Genomic DNA, 19958 nt, shown 5'->3' on the forward strand with positions numbered 1-19958 from the left:
GCCACGTGTCATTTTACTTATACCGTACTATTATTTAATGTGGACTGGCTTTCTGTTTGCTGCCACCAGGAAATTCAGACTGTGTGGAGCTGCTGATCCGGCACGGAGCCTCGATGGAGGCTCACGACTGTCACTACGGAACGCCGCTCCATGTTGCCTGTGCCAGGAAGCAGTACGACTGTGCTAAACTCCTACTCAATGCAGGTCAGATCCTCATCAAATAAACGGAGTGTTGCTTATATTTATCAGTGCTGCGATTTAGAAGTTTTTCTAGTTGGGATTAGGCATGTGCCGGTATGAGATTTTGACGGTACGATAACCATGAGCAAAAATACCGCGGTTTCACGGTATTGCAATTATAGCTACAAAATGTGTTATTTTGATATGTATGGGTTAAAGAAAATAATTTTTTTACCATTGAACAGGATTTAAAAAATTTTTTTCAGAACATAGTTGCAAATTGGAACATGAATATATTGTTAAAATAAATAAATTATCAATAAAAAAAAAATATATATATTTTAAATAAAATTAAAATATAACTGATAGACTATAGACCCTACTCACGTGACGTCACAGCCACGCCCCCGCGCCATGTTGTCCGTCTACTCGTCATGTTAATGCATTAGCGCTTTGTAAATTCCTCCTATTATGGCGTGTTTTTCTGCTCGTTAACATTAATAATCAAAATGGTGAAGTCGTGTGTGGCGGTCGGTTGCAAAAACAGAGAAGATAGATGGAGAGACTTGAAGTTTTACTGTATTCCGAGAGACCCGGAGAGGAGAGCGAGATGGACTGCTGCAATTCGACGAGAAAACTGGGCTCCAAACGACTACCACAGATTATGTAGTAGTCATTTTATATCTGGTAAGATGCATTTAATATATATTTAGAGGGTTTTGGGCTGACAACCACAATTAAGATCATTGCTAGGCTAATCGCCGACAACATACACTCAGACGTTGTGAATGAACTACCTGAAAATATATAATTATAAGGGGATAATAAGACAGTTGTCATACAATTAATTTACAATTTCACTGTTGAGGTCAAAAGCCAAAAAATAAATTCAACTAGGGACAATCTGGAGTAGTGCTATCGCACTTCATGTTTATTACATATTATATATGTATGTAGTGAGAGTGCTATCGCTAAACCATATAAACATTAAAAGCCCTAGCTCCATTGACAAATGACATGAAATACATTAGACTTGACAGTGGATGTTAGCAAGAACAAAAGATTTTGAATTGAAAATTTAGTAACTCACCTTCCTGAGCACAAGATAGATTCCTGCCGAATTTTCGTGGACGAGGACCTGTTTCACCCAACCAGCAACGAAGTATTTATAAGCCTCCAAGCTCTTAAAGTTTTTCAAACTTTCGTGAGAATAGGCTGATTTTGTGTGGACAAGATAGTTGTAAATATCAGGATAGCAGATGTCAGGCAAAGACGGCGAAGACAGCGGCTCGAAAAACATCGATTTAGGCATCAAATATGCATCTGGCGAATGGATAAACTGAAGCTTTTCCACATAACGCCTTTTATGCAAGGCATCCAATGAGTTTACAGCGTCAGATAACACCGCGGCTTCCATGAATTGCTCTATAACTTGCACGACTAATTGAAAACAATGAGAATAGGTCTAAAAAATACGGACAATACAGCGACATGTCTTTTTGTGACGTAGGTGAGTAGGGTCTATACCTACAGCCACAACTCAAGTTGCTCAAGATTAGAGCAAAAACAAAATAATTTCTATAAGAAAGTAAAAACACTTCTGAATAAAATTTTAAAAAATTTATACTGCATCACTTTTTTTTTTTGAGGGTGGAAAAGCTCAAGTGAAGTTTTGCCAATTTCAACCACAGTGTCAAATGTAGTTTACATGATGTCATGCCTTTGTGTTAAACAGAACATAAAGAAATCATAAGTTAATAAGTTAGTTAAAAATGTACAAGTTAGTATAAGTTAGTTAAAATGTAAATGTTGTTGTGGAAAGGTTTCATCAAAAAAAAAAAAAAAAAAACATTGGGAGTGAGACCTCCCCTTGAGCTAACGAACGTGGATTTGTGCTTAGGGCAAGATCATCTTTCGCAATTAACGATCTTTGATGCTATCCTTTTCCCCCTTCATTCAAGCGAATCAAGCTTCTTTTCTCACTCTGCGGCTGTAACACTCGACGAAGTTGCTCTCCCAACTAAGCCTAGGCTAACATTCATCTTTGTAAGCTTTTAGTTAGTGTGTATATCGAATTTGACAGGAAATTTTTTTTTTTTTTTTTTGGGCGAACTTTTCCATGGTGCTAATCTGTTGAAGCTACTCACACATGGAAAAATAGTACAATTGTGCAACGTTTTAAATGTATTCATTTTGTATATTACACTTACCACGATTTGAGAGCTCTATAAATTGAAGAAAAGAACGCCTAATGTTTGGAGTATTTGTTTTTGGGTTCCCTGGCTGTCTAGCCGATAGCGTCACTTTCACACACAGAAACAAACGGGAGGGGGTGAGCGCTGCCGCGCCATGCCACTTCTGGCTGCATTTTTGACACATGAAAAATGGCGAATACCGTACTACGGTCTGACGGAAAATTTTAGTGGTTTTGAAACCGCAACGTTTTCACACCATGGTAAACTGTGAAACCGGTAACCGGCACATGCCTAGTTAGGATATGTCATTTGGTCTATTTTCATTCCATGTTTCGAGCTTCAGATACAACACTGCTCAGGTGAAGTGAAAATGGAAAAAGGACCAGTGACCCGCATTTGGGCTTAGAGAGCTAGTCGTCATGACTCATTTTTTTGGAGGGGGTGGGGGCTTTAATCCAGTATTTGATTTGATTTTTTTTGCCAAATTCTATTTCTTGTAAAAAGATTTTATGAGATTACAAAAAAGTATATTTTTCCATATTTCTGTAACCACTCGTCACAATTTATTTTGCCACATTTTTTAGATTTATCACCAGATAAAAGAAAATGTTTTGTGTATTTTGGCTGTACTTTTGCTAAATATTTACCACAAGATTTTGTCAGAAATGTGTTTTTTTTGTACAAGATTTTCATATTTTTTGGTCTGTGTATGGGGGGTGTTTGTTCAGGCTTTTTTTTCGCCATGAATATCATGTTCATCAGTTTTTAGTATTTGCATCTGCCAGTCGGTGAAACCTACGGAAGGCGTTTATATATTTGGTACTGTATGTATGTTTGTTTGTATGTTTTTATTCAAGACAACCCAAAATGAATAATGGGGTTAATATCAAACTTGAGGATATGCTTGTAACATTAAACAGAAGAACTGATTAAAAATTTTGGGATCATAACGTTAAAGGTCACACAGGTCAGAAAATAAATTTCTCGTATTGCTAGAATGCCGTATACTGTACCGAGTGTGCTGTCAGAGTGATGTGTTGTGTGTCACTAACACAGTAGAGTAATATTCATGGAACAACCCTTCTATCTGGTCCGTAAATCTAAACAAATTAAAATGAAAAACAGTAAGTACAGAATTTGACCGATTCTTGTTATCCCACTGGGAAAAAAGTTCCTTATTCACCTCTTTCTTGGATAAATCTTTGTTCTTCTAGATTTTTTTGTGTCAGCTTTTTATTTGACAAGGTGTTTGATGTTTTCTTTGCATGTGGCGAAGGGGCGAATGTAAACGCTGCAAAGCTTCACGAGACCGCGCTCCATCATGCCGCCAAGAATCGCGACGTCAACCTGATCGAGCTTTTGGTGGAGTTTGGCGCCGATTTGCACGCACGAGACAACTTGGACAGGAAAGCCATCCAGTACACGACGCTCGGATCGCCTTCGCATTGCTGCTTTCGCTTTTATGAGGGTATGCTAGCTAGCCAATATTTATTGTGGAACTCTTGCATGCTGGTGCCATGACTCCCCACAACCTGATTTGTTGAGTTTGAGTTTTCATAATGTCTTTTAACAAGTTGGGGTAAAACTCTAAACAGTGACATCATTTGGCCTCTCACATCAACCATTATTTAAGGACACTATTTCTCAGGAATCAATCTCGTTTGGGTTAACACATTATGAAGAGCAGAAGTATTTGGACCACTTAGAAAATAGGGGGAGGTCTGAAATTTTAATCACAGCTGCATTTCCACTGATAGAGACATAACAAAAAAAAAATCCAGAATTCTAATTGTTTGATTTTTAAAAATAATTTATTTGTAATTTTTTGGCGTTCATAAATATTTGTAGCCCTGAGAATCAGAAATAATTATGACACTCAGAGTTGTCAGTCTACCTTAAAAAAAGTCGACCTTTACCTCACGAGTAACCACCCACCCACCACCCAAGTTTAATATTGTCACCTGTGCACCCCACAGTCAGTCATAATCGACCTGCTACCATGGGCAAGCCCAGAGAGCTTTCGAAAGACACCAGAGAAAAAAAATGTTGAACTCCACAAAGCTGGAAATGGCTATGGGACAATTGGAAAGCAGCTTGGCGAGAATCAATAAACAACTGCAGCAATTGTTAGAAAATGGGAAAGGTTAAACATGACGGAATATCTACCTCGGACAGGGACTCCATGTACAATCTCTCCTCATGGCGCATCACTAATGATGAGAAAAGTGAGGGCTCAGCCTAGAACACTACAGGAGCTGGTCAATACCCTGAATATAGTTGGATGCACAGTTTCAAAGGCTACTGTCAGTAGAACACTACTGTGCAATGGTTTAAAATCATGGATTGCTCAGAAGGTTCCCCTGTTGAAGCAAGTACACGTGAAGGCCCTTCTAAAGTTTGCCAGGGACCATCTGAATGATGCAGAGGGGTCATGGGAAAAAGTAATGTGGTCAGATAAGACCAAAGTAGAACTTTTTAGTGCAAACTTTACTTGTCGCGTATGGAGGAAAAAGGTGGATGAGTACAATCCCAAGAACACCATCCCCACTGTGAAGTATGGGGGTGGAAACCTCATGCTTTTCGGCAAAGGGTCATCAGATTTTGAGCCACAATCTCCTTTCCTCAGTCAGAGACCTGAAGATGAGTCGTGGCTGGATCTTCCAACATTACAATGATCCGAAGCACACGACCAAGCTGACCAACGAGTGGCTGCATAAAAAAACTTATCAAGGTTCTGGAGTGGCCTAGCCAGTCTCCAGACCTCAATCCAAAAGAAAATCTTTGGATGGAGCTGAAACTTCGTGTTTCTCAACGACAGCCAAGTCTGGCCCAGCCTATACGTAGACTATGCAGCTGCTTAGGGCCCCTGACCACTAGGGGGGCCCCAGTCTGGCAACCTCATTTTATACGTTGTTAATAGAGCATCGTGAATAATGTTGCGCACATTGCCGTTTATCTATGCAAACATCCATTTTCTTATTACAATCTGGCAACCTGGGGAGTAACGTTGAACCTGCTTTGCGATGATTGGTGCTCAAACTTGCTTGGAAAATAGATGCACAAATATGTCGAAGAGAATTTATCCTTCTGGAGCAGAGAAACGAAAGAAGATGAAATCGGAGAAGAAAAGAAACAACAGTATCAAGGTAATAGAGCATGTTGTTGATGCTGTTGTTGTGCATGACACTTCAACTGGAACGTTGTTGTCAGCTGAGCTTGTTAATATGTCGTACTGGTAACTGCCATTAGCCGCAGGGCGAAGGCCCGCACTCTGAGTTGTTGATTTTGTTTACTACAGTTTGCTTTATTTGACTTTTGTGAATTTTGATACTTGATTAAAAGCTTAAAAAATAAAATTTCTTCTTTAACTTCCTTCTTTTCCTCATTTAGAAAAAGGTTTGGAGCCACCTACTGTAAGTATGTTTGTTTGAAGTATGCAGTTCAACAAAATCTGATTAATATACAAAATATGGACGTATGGGTTGGATTGCATGTAGGGGTTTCACAGAACACTGTGACGAAATGGTGGGCCAAAAATATGGGCCCCTTGGCATTATTTTGCTTAGGGCCCCCAAATGGCCTGGGCCGGCCCTGACGACAGCCCCCAAACTGACAGATCTAGAGAAGATTTGCGTGGAGAAATAGGCCATATTCCCTGTTTCCATATGTGAAAACAAGGTGAAGAACTACAGAAAGCGTCTGACCTCTGTTATTGCAAACAAAGGCACTGACTTTCTCAGGGATTCAACCCCATTAAATTACAAAAAAAAGTTATTGAAAAATCATGAGTTCCGGAAGTCTTTTAGATTATTTCTCTATAAGTGGAAATGCATCTATGATTGAAATTTCAGGCCTCTACCTATTTTATAAGTGGGTGAACTTGCGAAATCACAAGAGGTGCAAAAATTTCTGCTCCTCACTGTATATCATTAACACCCTGTTGTCGTTCCTTGCCATGCTTAGGTAAGCCTGTTGTTTCTTTTGTGGGCACAGACACACCGTTGAGCCTCCAGCAGACAGCGCGTGTGGCTCTGAGAAGGATGCTGGGTGTGAAGGCGCTCCACATTTTTCCCAAGTTGGATTTACCCAATCGCATGGTCGCCTTTCTGTCATACACGCCACCTCCTGTCTTTGAAGTCTAATGAACAGTTCCGGTTTCACCAATACAAGCCTCTGCATTATCGGTAGTGACACATTTCCCCCCCTTTTTTTAATAGGCGTTTCAGTCACTTTCATGTCTTTTTGGTTGACTGGTGACCAGTCCAATGTATATACTCTGTGCAGCATAGGTTGCAAGTAACTCACCAATCAAAATAATGCTAAAAATAGATGTATTTATTTCTTCAAGTATGTACATTTGTAAATAACACTCTTAATGTTACAAAGTGATCATGTAGAGAGAAAAAAAAGTTATCTAGAGGGACATAAAGGTAAAGCTGTGACTCAAATGACAAAACTAAAATTTGCACACCACGTAAAATTTAAATGAGTTCAAAAGAAGTTGCTTGCTGGAACCTGTTTTTTCAATGCACTGCTATAACTTGTTTATGTTTTTATGTACATTACCTGCACATTCTTTTCTAATTGTTCCTTCTAGTTCACATTGTACGATGCAGAAATGTGTCCATTTAAAATGTTTGCAAAAGCCTCACTATTAATTGTTTTATCACTACCGTAATTTTCGGACAATTAAGCCGCTTTTTTCCCCTCATTTTGAATCCTGCGGTTTATAGTCCAGTGTGGCTTATTTCTTGATATATTTGAGTTAATAGGTAACACGTCAACAAGCACTTTGACAAATTTTGTCACTAACTCCATTTAAGTCCAGTCAAGATCTTTTACATCAATTCAAAAGTGAGATAATTTGCCGGATGACACTTAATGACATCCATCATAAGCATCCATTAATGCTCATGATAGTGTCATGTCATAAATATGACCGCTGTCAAAGTGTTACCTGTTAATATCTTTTGCTGTAAAATTCCATAATAGAGCTGCGGTTTATCATCCGGTGCGGTTATCTATGAAAAAAATTTCATGTCAAATTTGTGTTTGTGGCTTATAGTCAGGTGCAATTTATAGTCCGAAATTTACGGTAGTTTGTATACAGATCAGCTTGGATCTATAAGCTGCACTGATATTGACAATGACAATGATTTATAATGTAAAGATTGTCATAGTTTTTGTTTACAAATGTTACATTGCTCATATGAGTTCCAGCGAAATTATAATTATTGATGATGACATGGAACAATGTTAATAGAGTGTAATTTTGTCAAGGGATTCAACCTGGAGTGACATGGGCACTTCTCTAAAATGTCTTCCAAATGTTGCAAATAAATTGTTGTGTACCACCTTTCAGGAAATCTGACGGATATGTGGATTTCCACGAGCAGCTACTGCACAAAACATTTAGTGGAAGCTATAATAAAAACACTGCCGCAAAATGGCAAAACTAATATTTTTATTAGCCTTTTGTAGCTTTCTAGTAGCTTGAAATGTTTTGGTCTGGTGACATCAAAATTCAACTAGTATGAGGTTAACTCCAAATATCAAAACTGCAAGGATGGGGAACGATTTTGTGCAAATGCAAGCAGTCTCACACATTTGAAGAACAAACTGAAAGATTTTATTTTCTGACAGTTGATCACTCCCATTGGTTTCTATTACATTCAAATTCATTGTTCATTTCCTTTTTTTCTAGGCTTGTTAAATAAAACAAAACCAATAGTTCAGGCTTCCATGATCTTAACTGCTAATAGAGTTGAAATGACAACTGACTTGAAAAATAACAAGCGTGACCTAATTGAATACAACAAAAAAATCCCTATGTACTGAAAGTCCACTTACACCTGTGATTCCCAACCACTGCAGCAGGAAATGATCCTATTTCACTTTCACATAGGTCTAAAATTTATTTACTTGGTACAAATAATGCATCTTTTGCCATCGGGGAGAAACAATTCTTTCAGTATAGACAATACTTTTTGGGACCTCTTGAGATTTTTTTTGTCCTATGCAAAAATGTGTGTCTTGGCTCAATAATCGAACCCCAAAAATGACAACAACGGAATAAACCTACTCTCGTTCTATGTAATTTTAAGTGTGTGCACTTGGGGACAATTATTAAGGCTAAAAAAATGATAAGGACGTTTGATAAATCCAGTGTTCAGTGGTTTTATTGGTACTGAGGTACACATTTTACATTTAAAAACGAAGGGTAAATAGACAAAGAATAGTAAATAGTTTTTGGACCAAGTGAAATGGGATAATTTCTTCCGGCTTACACTGGTCGCCAATCACTAACTTAGACAAGACCTCATTTTACTCCAAGTCAAAAAGATATCCGACTGACAGACATGGACGGAAATTACTGTTTTTTTTTGTTGTTTTTTTTCCTTAATGTTCAGTCTGCTACAAGGATTCCAAAACCCAAAATCAGTGGTTAAGCCATTCAAGTCCGTTATACCTACACACCAGTCTCTTTCCTGTTGAGTGTGACCCGTGACCTCTGCGGCCTGAGCTGAGGTCCCACTGCCGGACAATTTTCGTCTCCCTCGCGGACGGACGACGAGCGCCGCTTGACCCGTGTGACGGCGCCGTTCGAGGAACCGTACTCGGTCATGGCGCCTCGCAGGCAGTTGAGCCACTGCTGCTTGTGGTACACGTCGTTGACGTACAGCGTGTGCGACTGGCCGTGCGACGGATCCGTTGAGCTCACGCGGAAAACGTTCTTTGCTGCAGGACGAATGTAGGACGTAAGGGAAAAAAAATAAAAATAAAAACAAATATATTAATGACTATTCCCTGTTGAAACAAACAGAAAAGCTGCTCCGAGGCCTAGTGAGTACTAGAGATCAACCGATATGGGTTTTTCAAGACTGATACAAATACCGAAACCGTATAGCTACAGCTCAACATTATTACCATCAGAACAAAAATAAGTGAATTATTTTCCTTAAAAAGCACGTGTGTGTGACTCATATCATGTTTACATTATACACACACTCTTTTTCTCAACACAGACAGTTGCCAGAGAGAAAAAAACACCGCTGGACACACTAAACATGCTGGAGTTAACTCTCGTAGCTAGTGGGAAACGTTCTTGACAGGACTAGAGGTTGGGAATCTTGGGGCACCTAACGATTCGATTACGATTCAGAGGCTACGATTCGATTATAAATCGATTATTGATGCACCCCAATGCACCCCCCCAGCTATTATCTGGTTTTAATATTTTGTACATTAGTTACAAAAATCCTATCAGCCTTAAATAAGGTACTATTTCAGTATCAAGTTAACAGTTCAAAACAGTAAATAAAATACTCAAGTCCCCCTTCTGTGTCAGTAGCTTTAAACTACATTCAAATAATTTAATGTTGTGAATCAACCGTTAAAATTGTTCCTGTTATTCCATTAATTTCCTTCCGTCTAATTTCGACATGTGAAAGTTTTAAAACTGTTTCATCATTTAAAGATAGATTCAAGTCAAGATTTTGTCGATTTGGGAGTATTTTAGATAAAAAGTTCGTTTGGAAGGTTCGCTACAACAGCCTTCCAGAGAAGTCTACTGCTTTAAGATAGCGGCTGTTTACTAACGCCGGCAAGTCTGTCATTTCGCACCTAGTTTTCTATACATGTGTTGCAAACGCCGCCGAGTCTGTCATTTCGCATCTAGTTCTTTATAAATGTGATATCTACCGTAGCATTATGTGGGCGTAGTTTTTAGCGGCTGTCGGCCGCAGTCAGGTATTATTGTTTTTTTTTTATTTTTATTTTTTTTATCAAGCAGCATGAGTTGAGCACGATGTTTACCTCTGTCCGTTCCTGATTGCATCCCGATGACTGCGCTGTTTTTTTAGTTCCGCTTTACTTGCCATATTTCAAAAATCATAAATAAAGGAATTTGGGTGCTTGTGAATCGTTCTCGAATCCTCCACCGTTCCACGGCCGAATCGCAAATAATCTAAGAATCGGAAATTTCGCACACCTCTAGTGTTTACTAACCTTTGTATAAATGCGAAATCATAGTGGAGGTATTGCCTCCTCGGCAGCCACCCTCTACAAACATGCATACATGTCGGTTGGCCCTCGTCATCTAAGCCGCTGCCATCTGTAACTTTTCTGTAGCCTAAGTATTCCCATACCAGCGATTTGGTTTTCTTCGATGGGGGAAAAAAGTTCAGGAGTTTGACCTCCTCCAGCCATCGTGTACCATGAGCTGGCTCACTGACACTAAGCAACAACCGGTGGGGGAGGGTTGAGCTGTACAGCTGCAAGTGAGTGATTTCTCAATGCATTTTTGGCACATAAGAAAAAATAGCCAATACCTTAGGGACGTTAATGATGGAAAAAATTTTTGCAGTTCTGAAACCTTGACGTTTTCATACAACAGTATACCTTGAAACCGGTAATCGGCACATGTCTAACCAATCTACGTCAAATTTCCAAATATCGGCACCAATAATCGTTCTATCTCTAGTGAGTACCATCGTTAACTTGGCCAATTAAAATTTGTGGGCGACATGTCTATATCCGTCTATTGTTACAGTGGAGAGAACAAGTATTTGATACACTGCCGATTTTGCTGGTTTTCCCACTTGCAGAGCATGTAGAGGTCTGTAATTTGTATCATAAGTTCTCTTCAACTGTGAGGGACGGAATCTAATACAAAAAAACCCCAGAAAATCACGTTTTATGATTTTTTAAATAATAAATTTGCATTTAATTGCATGAAATAAGTATCGGATACATCACAAAAATCGAACTTAATATTTGGTACAGAAACCTTTGTTTGCTATTACAGATACCAAACGTTTCCTGTAGTCCTTGACAAGGTTTGCACACACTGCAACAGGGATTTTGGCCCACTCCTCCATGCAGATCTTCTCCAGAGCCTTCAGGTTTCGGGGCTGCTGCCGGGCAACACGGACTTTCAGCTCCCTCCACAAATTTTCTATCGGGTTCAGATCTGGTGACTGGCTAGGCCACTCCAGGACCTTGAGATGCTTCTTACGGAGCCACTCTTTAGTTGCCTTGGCTGTGTGCTTTGGGTTGTTGTTATGCTGGAAGACCCAGCCACGACCCATCTTTAGGGCTCTCACTGAAGGAAGGAGGTTGTCAGCAAAGATCTGGTGATACATAGCCCCATCCATCCTCCCCTCAATACGGTGCAGTCGTCCTGTACCCTTGGCAGAGAAGTAGCCCCAAAAAATGATGTTTCCTCCTCTGTGTTTCACGGTTGGGATGGTGTTCTTGGGGTTGTACTCATCCTTCTTTTTCCTCCAAACACGACGAGCAGAGTTTAGACCAAAAAGTTCAATTTTGGTCTCACCTGACCACATGACCTTCTCTCATTGCTCCTCTGGATCATCCAGATGGTCAGTGGCAAACTTCAGACGTGTCTGGACATGCACTGGCTTCAGCAGCGGGACCTTGCGTGCGCTGTAGGATTTTAATCCATGACGGCGTAATGTCTTTCCGATGGTTTTCTTCGAGACTGTGGTTCCAGCTCTCTTCAGGTCATTGACCAAGTCCTGCCGTGTAGTTCTGGGCTGATCCCTCACCTTCCTCATGATCAGTGATGCCCCACGAGATGAGATCTTGCATGGAGCCCCAGAACGAGGCAGATTGACCGTCAACTTGAACTTCTTCCATTTTCTAATAATCGCTCCAACAGTTGTTACCTTCTCGCCAAGCTGCTTGCTTATTTTCCTGTAGCCCATCCCAGCCTTGTGCAGGTCTATTATTTTATCCCTGATGTCCTTACACAGCTCTTTGGTCTTGGCCATTGTGGAGAGGTTGGAGTTTGTTTGTTTGAGCATGTGAACAGGTGTTTTTATACAGGTAACAAGTTCAAACAGGTGCAGTTACTTTTTGTTTGTTTGAGCATGTGAACAGGTGTTTTTTATACAGGTAACAAGTTCAAACAGGTGCAGTTACTTCCGGTAATGAGTGGAGAACAGGAGGTTTTTTTTAAAAAAGAACTAAGAGCCGAAATATTTACTAGTTGGAAATGTATCAAATACTTATTTCATGCAGTTAAATACAAATGTATTATTTAAAAATTATACAATGTGATTTTCTGGATGTTTGTATTAGAATCCGTCCCTCACAGTTAAAGAGAACTTATGATACAAATTGTTGAGGTGGTTGCAGCTCAACGTTGCATTCGCAGGAAGAATTGACGGAGAATAAGTTGTATTTTAGCCAAAACTCGGCGTGTTTAATTTCCACTGACATGTGGATACATCCTCTCTCATTGTTGTCTTCACAGGCAATCCCACAAATCAAAGTCATCAAAGTCAAACCCAAGGAAGTAATAAATGTAGCACTTTAGACAATTAAGTCCCATCCTGCCATCTTGTGGCGAAAAGATAATATGTCAATAATAACAAGCAATAGGAACATTATTTCAACATCAACTGAGGACACATTTATGAATACAAAACATTTCCTCCACCATTTCTCTCAACACCCCCACTTGTTCTCATGTTGATGCCTTTTTAACAACCAAATGAAATTTTACATTTCAAATTCCAAAAATAACACTGTCAAACTTCTTCAATTTTAACTTTGTTACAGGTTTTGTCATGATATCAGCTATCATGTCATCCGTTGTCAATCAGGTAGCACTCCGCATCTCCTCTTGTGAGTGCGACTCCACTGCACCGGGTACCATCTGCCAACTCGATGCTGTGGTTCTCTGGATTGAACGTCTCCTGGAAGCTTTTGAATTTGGTCTCGTCAGTGATGATATGAGATGTCGCGCCCGTGTCCACCATCAGGCCTCGTTCTCGGATGCTGTGTGTATCCTGCCGCCTGGTGTCGGGGCTGTTCATCTCTCACCTTGAACGCGAAGTCAGGATCCCCATCTTCAGCAATTTTTCTCGCTCCCTCCGGTGTTTCCTTGCGTCCGCAAGTGGTGTCTTTGTGCGTGTCCGTTTTGCACCGACTACACTATGTGTTTTGTCGACATGATTTTGCACGGTGGCCTTTGATCCCACATTCGAAGCACACCAACTCTGTATCTTCTTTGATCCGGTCACGAGCGTTTGCTTTTGTGGTTTGCTTTGAAGCTCTTGCTTTAGTCTTCATCACTCTGTCGCTTGTTTCTGCTGCATTTAACTTTTCTGTTTCTTCAAAACTTGGGAGTTTGGTTTTGAATTCTGCAAATGTCATGTTCTCATCAGTATGCGCCACATGAATTGTAAATGGCTTGTAACTTTCTGGCAGCCCCTTCAAGACCATTGCGATAAGTAGACCATCTGCCATTGTTTCACCTGCAATTCGCAATGCTGTGATGGCGGTCTCAGCTCTTATTATGTAGTCCACTATGCTTTCTTCGGTTCCCTTTTGAAGAGATGTTCGCATGGTGTACAAATTTATAATCCTGGGTTTTCCTGTTAGCATGGTGTACAAACTTATAATCCTGGGTTTTCCTTTCCCAGCATAATATTCTCTTAATATTTTCAGAGCTTTTCTTCCGTCATTTGGAGCATCTCTCATTATTAATGAAAGGCTTTTATCATCAAGAAGTTGTATCATTTCAGCATACGCGTCTGCATTTTTCATTTCATCACTACACGGTGGAAATTGACTTTACCTTCGAATGACTCCTGGGCCCATAACCTGTTGAGGTGGTTGCAGCTCAACGTTGCATTCGTAGGAAGAATTGACGGAGAATAAGTTGTCTTTTAGCCAAAACTCGGCATGTTTAATTTCCACTGACATGTGGATACATCCTCTCTCATTGCTGTCTTCACAGGCAATCCCACAAATCAAAGTCATCAAAGTCAAACACAAAGAAGTAATAAATGTAGCACTTTAGACAATTAAGTCCCATCCTGCCATCTTGTGGCGAAAAGACAATATGTCAATAATAACAAGCAATAGGAACATTATTTCAACATCAACTGAGGACACATTTATGAATACAAAACATTTCCTCCACCATTTCTCTCAACACAAATTACAGACCTCTACATGGCTTGCAAGTGGGAAAACCAGCAAAATCGGCAGTGTATCAAATACTTGTTCTCCCCACTGTATATGAAGTGACACAATATGACGTTTGATTTCCAACGTATTGTGTAATTATCTTTTTGAGAAATATTTTGAAATTATACATTTATTTTTTATTCCGCATGCTATTCCGCATACGTGATTAAGTATAACACCAACCAACCAACACCAACCTAGTTAGAAGCCACAATAACCGTAGACCAGACATGTCCAAAGTCCGGCCCGGAGGCCAAATGCGGCCCGCGGTCAAATTTCATCCGGCCCCCAGCCTCTGTCATAAAATCGATCACATCTGGCCTGCACACAGACTTAATAAATTGGTCAGCAGTACTGCAACCAGCATATGAAGTAGCTTACACACGAAATGCTGCTCCTCATTTACCCACTAACAGGCGGCAGCACTTTAACCCTTTATTGCCAAATGTATCACATTTCATACACCTAAAATTTCATGATTTTCAGACTAATTTAGAATTTTGACATTTCTTTCTGGAAAAAAAAATGATGGATGTAAGTCAACACATGCATCTGCAGGTTCTATGAGAAAAAAACATGATTTAGCATGGGTTATAGATATTAGAGCGCTTATTACACATATTCATTTTGACTTTTCTTTTCACAAATGTGAAAAAAAGGTTTCAATAGGACCTTATTTTTCAAATTTGGGGATTCTCTAATAATTGCTTCATGTTGCAGGTATTTAAGGGCTAAGCAACATTACTCCGTTTGACCCTCTACTTCCAATTTTCTAAAATGGCGACAATCAACAAAAAAAAGTTGACTGTGACGGCCGACGCTTCAAGGATAGGTGGAAATTGGACTATTTCTTCACTAAAATACGCAGCAACTGTGTCTTGCCTCATTTGCAAAGAGACAGTCGCTGTTTTTAAAGATTTCAATGTGAGGCGATATTACCAAACAAGACACGCTGACATGTACAGATTACAGGGAAGATACGCAGCGAGAAATTGAAGCAACTTGAAGCTAGTTTAATTTCACAGCAGTAGTATTTCGCAAGAGCCTGAGAGTCGAAAGAGAACGCCACAAAGGCTACTTGCGAGATTGTTGAAATTATTCATTAAAAAAATAATAAAGCAAATGTCACACACGGAATGGCTTGCTAAATTTTGCTTAAATATATTGTTCTACGTTAAGGACGTCAGCCAAGGTCGGCCCCCCACATTTTTACCACGCCAAATCTGGCCCCCTTTGCAAAAAGTTTGGACACCCCTGCCGTAGACAATGGATGCTAGTTGCCTCATAGAATTGGGCCTGCAGGACACAACTATAATCATTATCATAAAAAAGAAAATTGATTTTCACATGGTTGTTATAAAAGTCAACTATTGATATAATGCATATAGAACTATATCCTGGCGGCACAAAAATATACAGTGATCACCCGGTACTTCGCGCTCTCAGGTCATCGCAGATTTTTTACATATTAAAAACCAAAACAAAAAAAAACTATTTTATTTTAAAATGTTAAGAAATATGCATGTATTCCTGTAGAAATCATTGTTTTCTTTTAGATATCTCTCATTTATGTCATATTTATTACATTTGCAGTGCTTAAAGACCACTTACAAAAATATACATATAAGGTTTTTTGTATTTATTATACTTGGACGGGGGGGGGGGGGGGGGGGGGGGGGGGGGGCATGCCTTATATGTATCTCTTCGATCCCCATCCTCCGCAAAAAACGAGGAATCACTGTACACCAAAATTTCAAATCTAAAGCAAGCAACTTTATGTAATGCCTTAAACAGACAGCTGTCACAAAGCTCTCTACATGTGTGTTCACACTCACTCATTTATACACCAATGAGTTGTTGCCAGACCAACTGGGAGCAACTAACCCGGTTGAAGTATCTTGCCTAAGGACACAACAACAATGACAATGTGCGCAAGTGGGAGCCAGGGTGAGGAATCCAACCCACACCCTCCAGGTTGGGGAACGATTGCCACAGAGTCACACAGGCCACAGCAATTAATTATAATCGGACAAGAAATGACTCAAATCCACAATTCTCAAAGAAATGAATGCAAAAGCACCAAGGCCCTATTAAACCCAAGGGAAGAAAAATCTGAAAAATATACAAAAATCAAATATGTGCACTGAAACCACCCACCTAACCCTAAAAATATATTTTTCCCCAATTCTTCCTGAAAACCTGTAAAGAATTTTTTACCTTTGTCGGCATTGGTGAAAGCACCGCGGAAGGATCCACCCAAGCGGGTCTCTCCATCCTGCAGATCTTCTAGCGTCAGGTCCCGAACTCGGATGGGTTGCCTGTACACCTGGAAGCAGCTCCGCTCATTGCGCGTCACCGGCCGGGTCAGCACCAGCACTTCCGAGAACAGGAAAACATGCAGCCTCTGCCATGCAACAACATTGTCATCTTCTCAATACACTGTTGTCCAATAGTTTGGTCACCCATGTGGTCCAAATGAAAATGATCCATGTGCGTGCTTACCGAGCCACTCTTGTTTCTCAGCTCGCCGTGACATAATAGGCTCTTGCAGCTGTCAATCAAAGGGTCCCGCTGCTTGTCGTCCAAATACTCCAGCTTGTCCGCATAGTACCGACACTCAGATTCGCCTTTTCTTATGTTGATGTCTGACAGAATCTCCTGGATGATTGTCACCTGCGTGGGGGAACCGGTGTACAATAAGCACTCAAGTCAGTGAATCTGTTTCTTACCCTTAATTTTTATGAGCAATAGAGAAAATGAATGGGTGAATAATAAATTAAAAATCGTAATACAAACTTTAATGCTGTATTGAAAGTAGTTTATTACATCACCTAAATTTTCGCACTATAAGCTGCCACCCACCAAATGTGACACAAATTTGTTCATACATACTGTAGATAAGCCGCACTGGACTATAAGCCACAGCTGTCCTCACTGTATTATGGGATATTTACACCAAAAGATATTAATCGGTAACATTTTTTTTGACACCGGCATCATACGACTGTCATAAGACCAAATGAACCCCAATGAAGCTTTGAACCATTGACTGCAAAGCTTCATCGATTCAAGAAGCTTCATTTGGCCACCACTGCTCCATTGGTGGAGATAGTCAACCTCTGCTGTCACCTGCTGTCAACATTGTTGTTGTCCAACATGCCTCCTAGCATGCATTGCAGCGCTACAAATGTAAATAACAGCAAAATAACAGTCAAAATTCATGTTCTGTGCTGATTATTTCTTCAGTTACTGTTCCAGTTGTTTCATTAATTGCTAGTTATGGTGTTTGGTGACACTTTATTTGACAGTGGTGCCATAAGACTATTATTAGACAATCATAATTATGACATGACACTGTCATGGGCATTAATGAATACTTACGACAGATGTCATTTTGTGTTTTCCGGTAAATTATCTCACTTTTGAATGGATGTAAACGATCCGAGCTGGACAAAAATGGAGTTTGTGAGATATTTTGCCGGATGACACTTAATGACATCTGTCATAAGCATTCAGTAATACCGATGTTAGTGTCATGTCATAATTATGACGTCTTTTGACAGTCTTATGACGCCGCTGTCAAATAGTGTTACCTATTACCCCCCCCCCCAAAAAAAATCGACAAATAAGCCGCACTGGACTATAAGCCGCAGGATAATGTAGGAAAAAAGTAGCGGCTTATAGTCCGAAAATTACAGTAATTTTCATTTAAAAATTAGTTTTTATATTTGACTGTTGAGTTTGCCCTTGGTATTAAAATGAAAATTAAAAAAAATATAAATTCTAGCCTCACAAAAACATGATTGCTCAGGCTTCATTCTTGTTTATTTATCATTTACTATCTTAATGTCCTGTGTTTATATATTTTGCCAAGTAATAATTGTACAAGCAAAAAAAAAAAAGCAATACAGTGGTACCTCTACATATGAAGTTAATTCGTTCCAGGACCTTGTTTGTAAGTCTAAATGGTCGTATGTCGAGCAGGATTTTCCCATAAGAATAAATTGTAATTCCGTTCATTTGTTCTACAGCCCAAATACCTACACTAAATCCTTTATAAATATTGCTGGTACTATTACAAATGGCGATTAGACATCGCAAAACAAATAGATTATTAATTAAAACCAGAATAATAAAATAATAATGATAATACAGTTCGTCATCCTAAAACACAAAATTAGTATCAAGTAATTCCCCTCTCCCTTGGTTTTTATAAGGGGATTTAGCATCATATTTTCAAATTTTATTAATGTGACTTTTTTCTTCATTAAAATAATAATATATTTCAATAATAAAATAATACAAGTAAATAAAAGAATGAAGGATGTGCACATTCCTCCAATCTGTCAATTCCCAAATATGTATTGTATTATATTTTTTATTTTTTTATTTTTTTACTTATGACTTAAAGTGTATTTTCAAATATGGACTTTTAATACTTAAGAATGAAGTCAGTACATCTACTTTTTCCAATCTTTTCTTCCAAAATTGTCTGCGATGTATTTGTACTTTTGCTTGAGTATTACATTCGTGCCCGCCTATTTCCTAGATATCGTACCGCTTTCTCTAGGTTGGCCACGTCCGGGTGTTCGGCCGGAGTATGCCTCATGATCTCTCGGAGTAGCAGTGGGTACTTGACGAGGCGCGAGCGCGGGATATCCAAGAAGCTCCACAGGTCCAACTTCCGGCTGAAGGGTGACTCCAGGCAGCGTTGTAGGAAGTCCTGCACTCGCCGGTCCTGTTTCTTCTGGTCCAGAAGCGCCTTGGCTGCTAGCTGGTTGCTGCAGTAGTTTCTGTATGCATTCAGGCCCGGGAGCTGCGGGGCATGGCGGCAACGTCACGGTCTGATGCTGAGAGGAGGCTCGCGGGCGAAAAAAAAAGTTTGTGCTTTGCGTCATTCTCACCCAGTTGATCACCATTTGTCCTATCTCGGCCACCGTGCCATCGGGTCCTGTTCCATCAGTCAGCTTCATTAAAAGATCTGCACAAAATCATCGGGCAGTCATAGGAAAGGAGAAAAGCTCAGTATCAGAATTGGACAAACTTGTTTAAGAATATTTGAGAGCTTAGACTTTTTGGCATTCAATAAACACAAAATAATGACAATGCTGACAGACCGACTCACCCTCATGCAGTGGTATGTACGCGTCCAGATCCCCAAAGATATGCGCCAGCTCCTCCTCCGTCATAATGGACAGCTTGAGCATAGGGTCGTGGTATGCCTAAGGAAAGCGGCCATTTCACCCCACGAACCCAACAAAACAATGAATAATTTTTTCTCGCATATTGCCCTTTTCCAACCTTCCGTGCCAACTGGAGATCCTCAATAAGATCCTGCTCTCCCCTGAAGAGCTCATATATAGCCTGGAGAAGGAGAAAGCACAGGGTTGTTTATTTTTTTGTATGACTTTTTATTAATGTATCATTTGTCTTCATTTATGGATATGTGTTTGAATTGAAGGTTCACAAAAATTGACAATAACAGTTACATCACTGATGCAAATTTCTACTAGCTTCAGTGCAACTTTTTGCATTATGTGTTAGCATTACGCTAGCGCAGCTTTCATTCCATTCTGTGATACA

At 39.8% G+C, this 19958-nt stretch overlaps 2 protein-coding genes across 3 annotated transcripts in view; one reads left to right on the plus strand and one right to left on the minus strand.

Annotated features, from left to right (window-relative positions):
* Nucleotides 1-8088, plus strand: part of asb13b (ankyrin repeat and SOCS box containing 13b) — a 14411-nt gene extending 6323 nt beyond the window's left edge. Inside the window, exons 4-6 of one of the 2 annotated variants that reach the window (XM_057836235.1) lie at nt 70-204; nt 3652-3843; nt 6339-8088. In XM_057836235.1, coding sequence (XP_057692218.1) covers nt 70-204; nt 3652-3843; nt 6339-6517 — 506 coding nt within the window. In that variant the 3' untranslated portion in view covers nt 6518-8088. The remainder of the gene's footprint in view (nt 1-69; nt 205-3651; nt 3844-6338) is intronic. The other variant, XM_057836236.1, reaches the window with a different exon arrangement.
* Nucleotides 7868-19958, minus strand: part of LOC130915952 (neuroepithelial cell-transforming gene 1 protein-like) — a 22338-nt gene continuing 10247 nt past the window's right edge. Inside the window, exons 6-12 of the mRNA XM_057836234.1 lie at nt 19677-19739; nt 19501-19597; nt 19280-19356; nt 18934-19191; nt 16878-17048; nt 16593-16779; nt 7868-9113 (exon numbers count right to left, since the gene is read on the minus strand). Of these exons, the coding sequence (XP_057692217.1) occupies nt 8845-9113; nt 16593-16779; nt 16878-17048; nt 18934-19191; nt 19280-19356; nt 19501-19597; nt 19677-19739 (1122 nt within the window). The 3' untranslated portion in view covers nt 7868-8844. The remainder of the gene's footprint in view (nt 9114-16592; nt 16780-16877; nt 17049-18933; nt 19192-19279; nt 19357-19500; nt 19598-19676; nt 19740-19958) is intronic.

The sequence above is a fragment of the Corythoichthys intestinalis genome, chromosome 5, assembly GCF_030265065.1.
Source record: "Corythoichthys intestinalis isolate RoL2023-P3 chromosome 5, ASM3026506v1, whole genome shotgun sequence".
NCBI lineage: Eukaryota > Metazoa > Chordata > Actinopteri > Syngnathiformes > Syngnathidae > Corythoichthys > Corythoichthys intestinalis.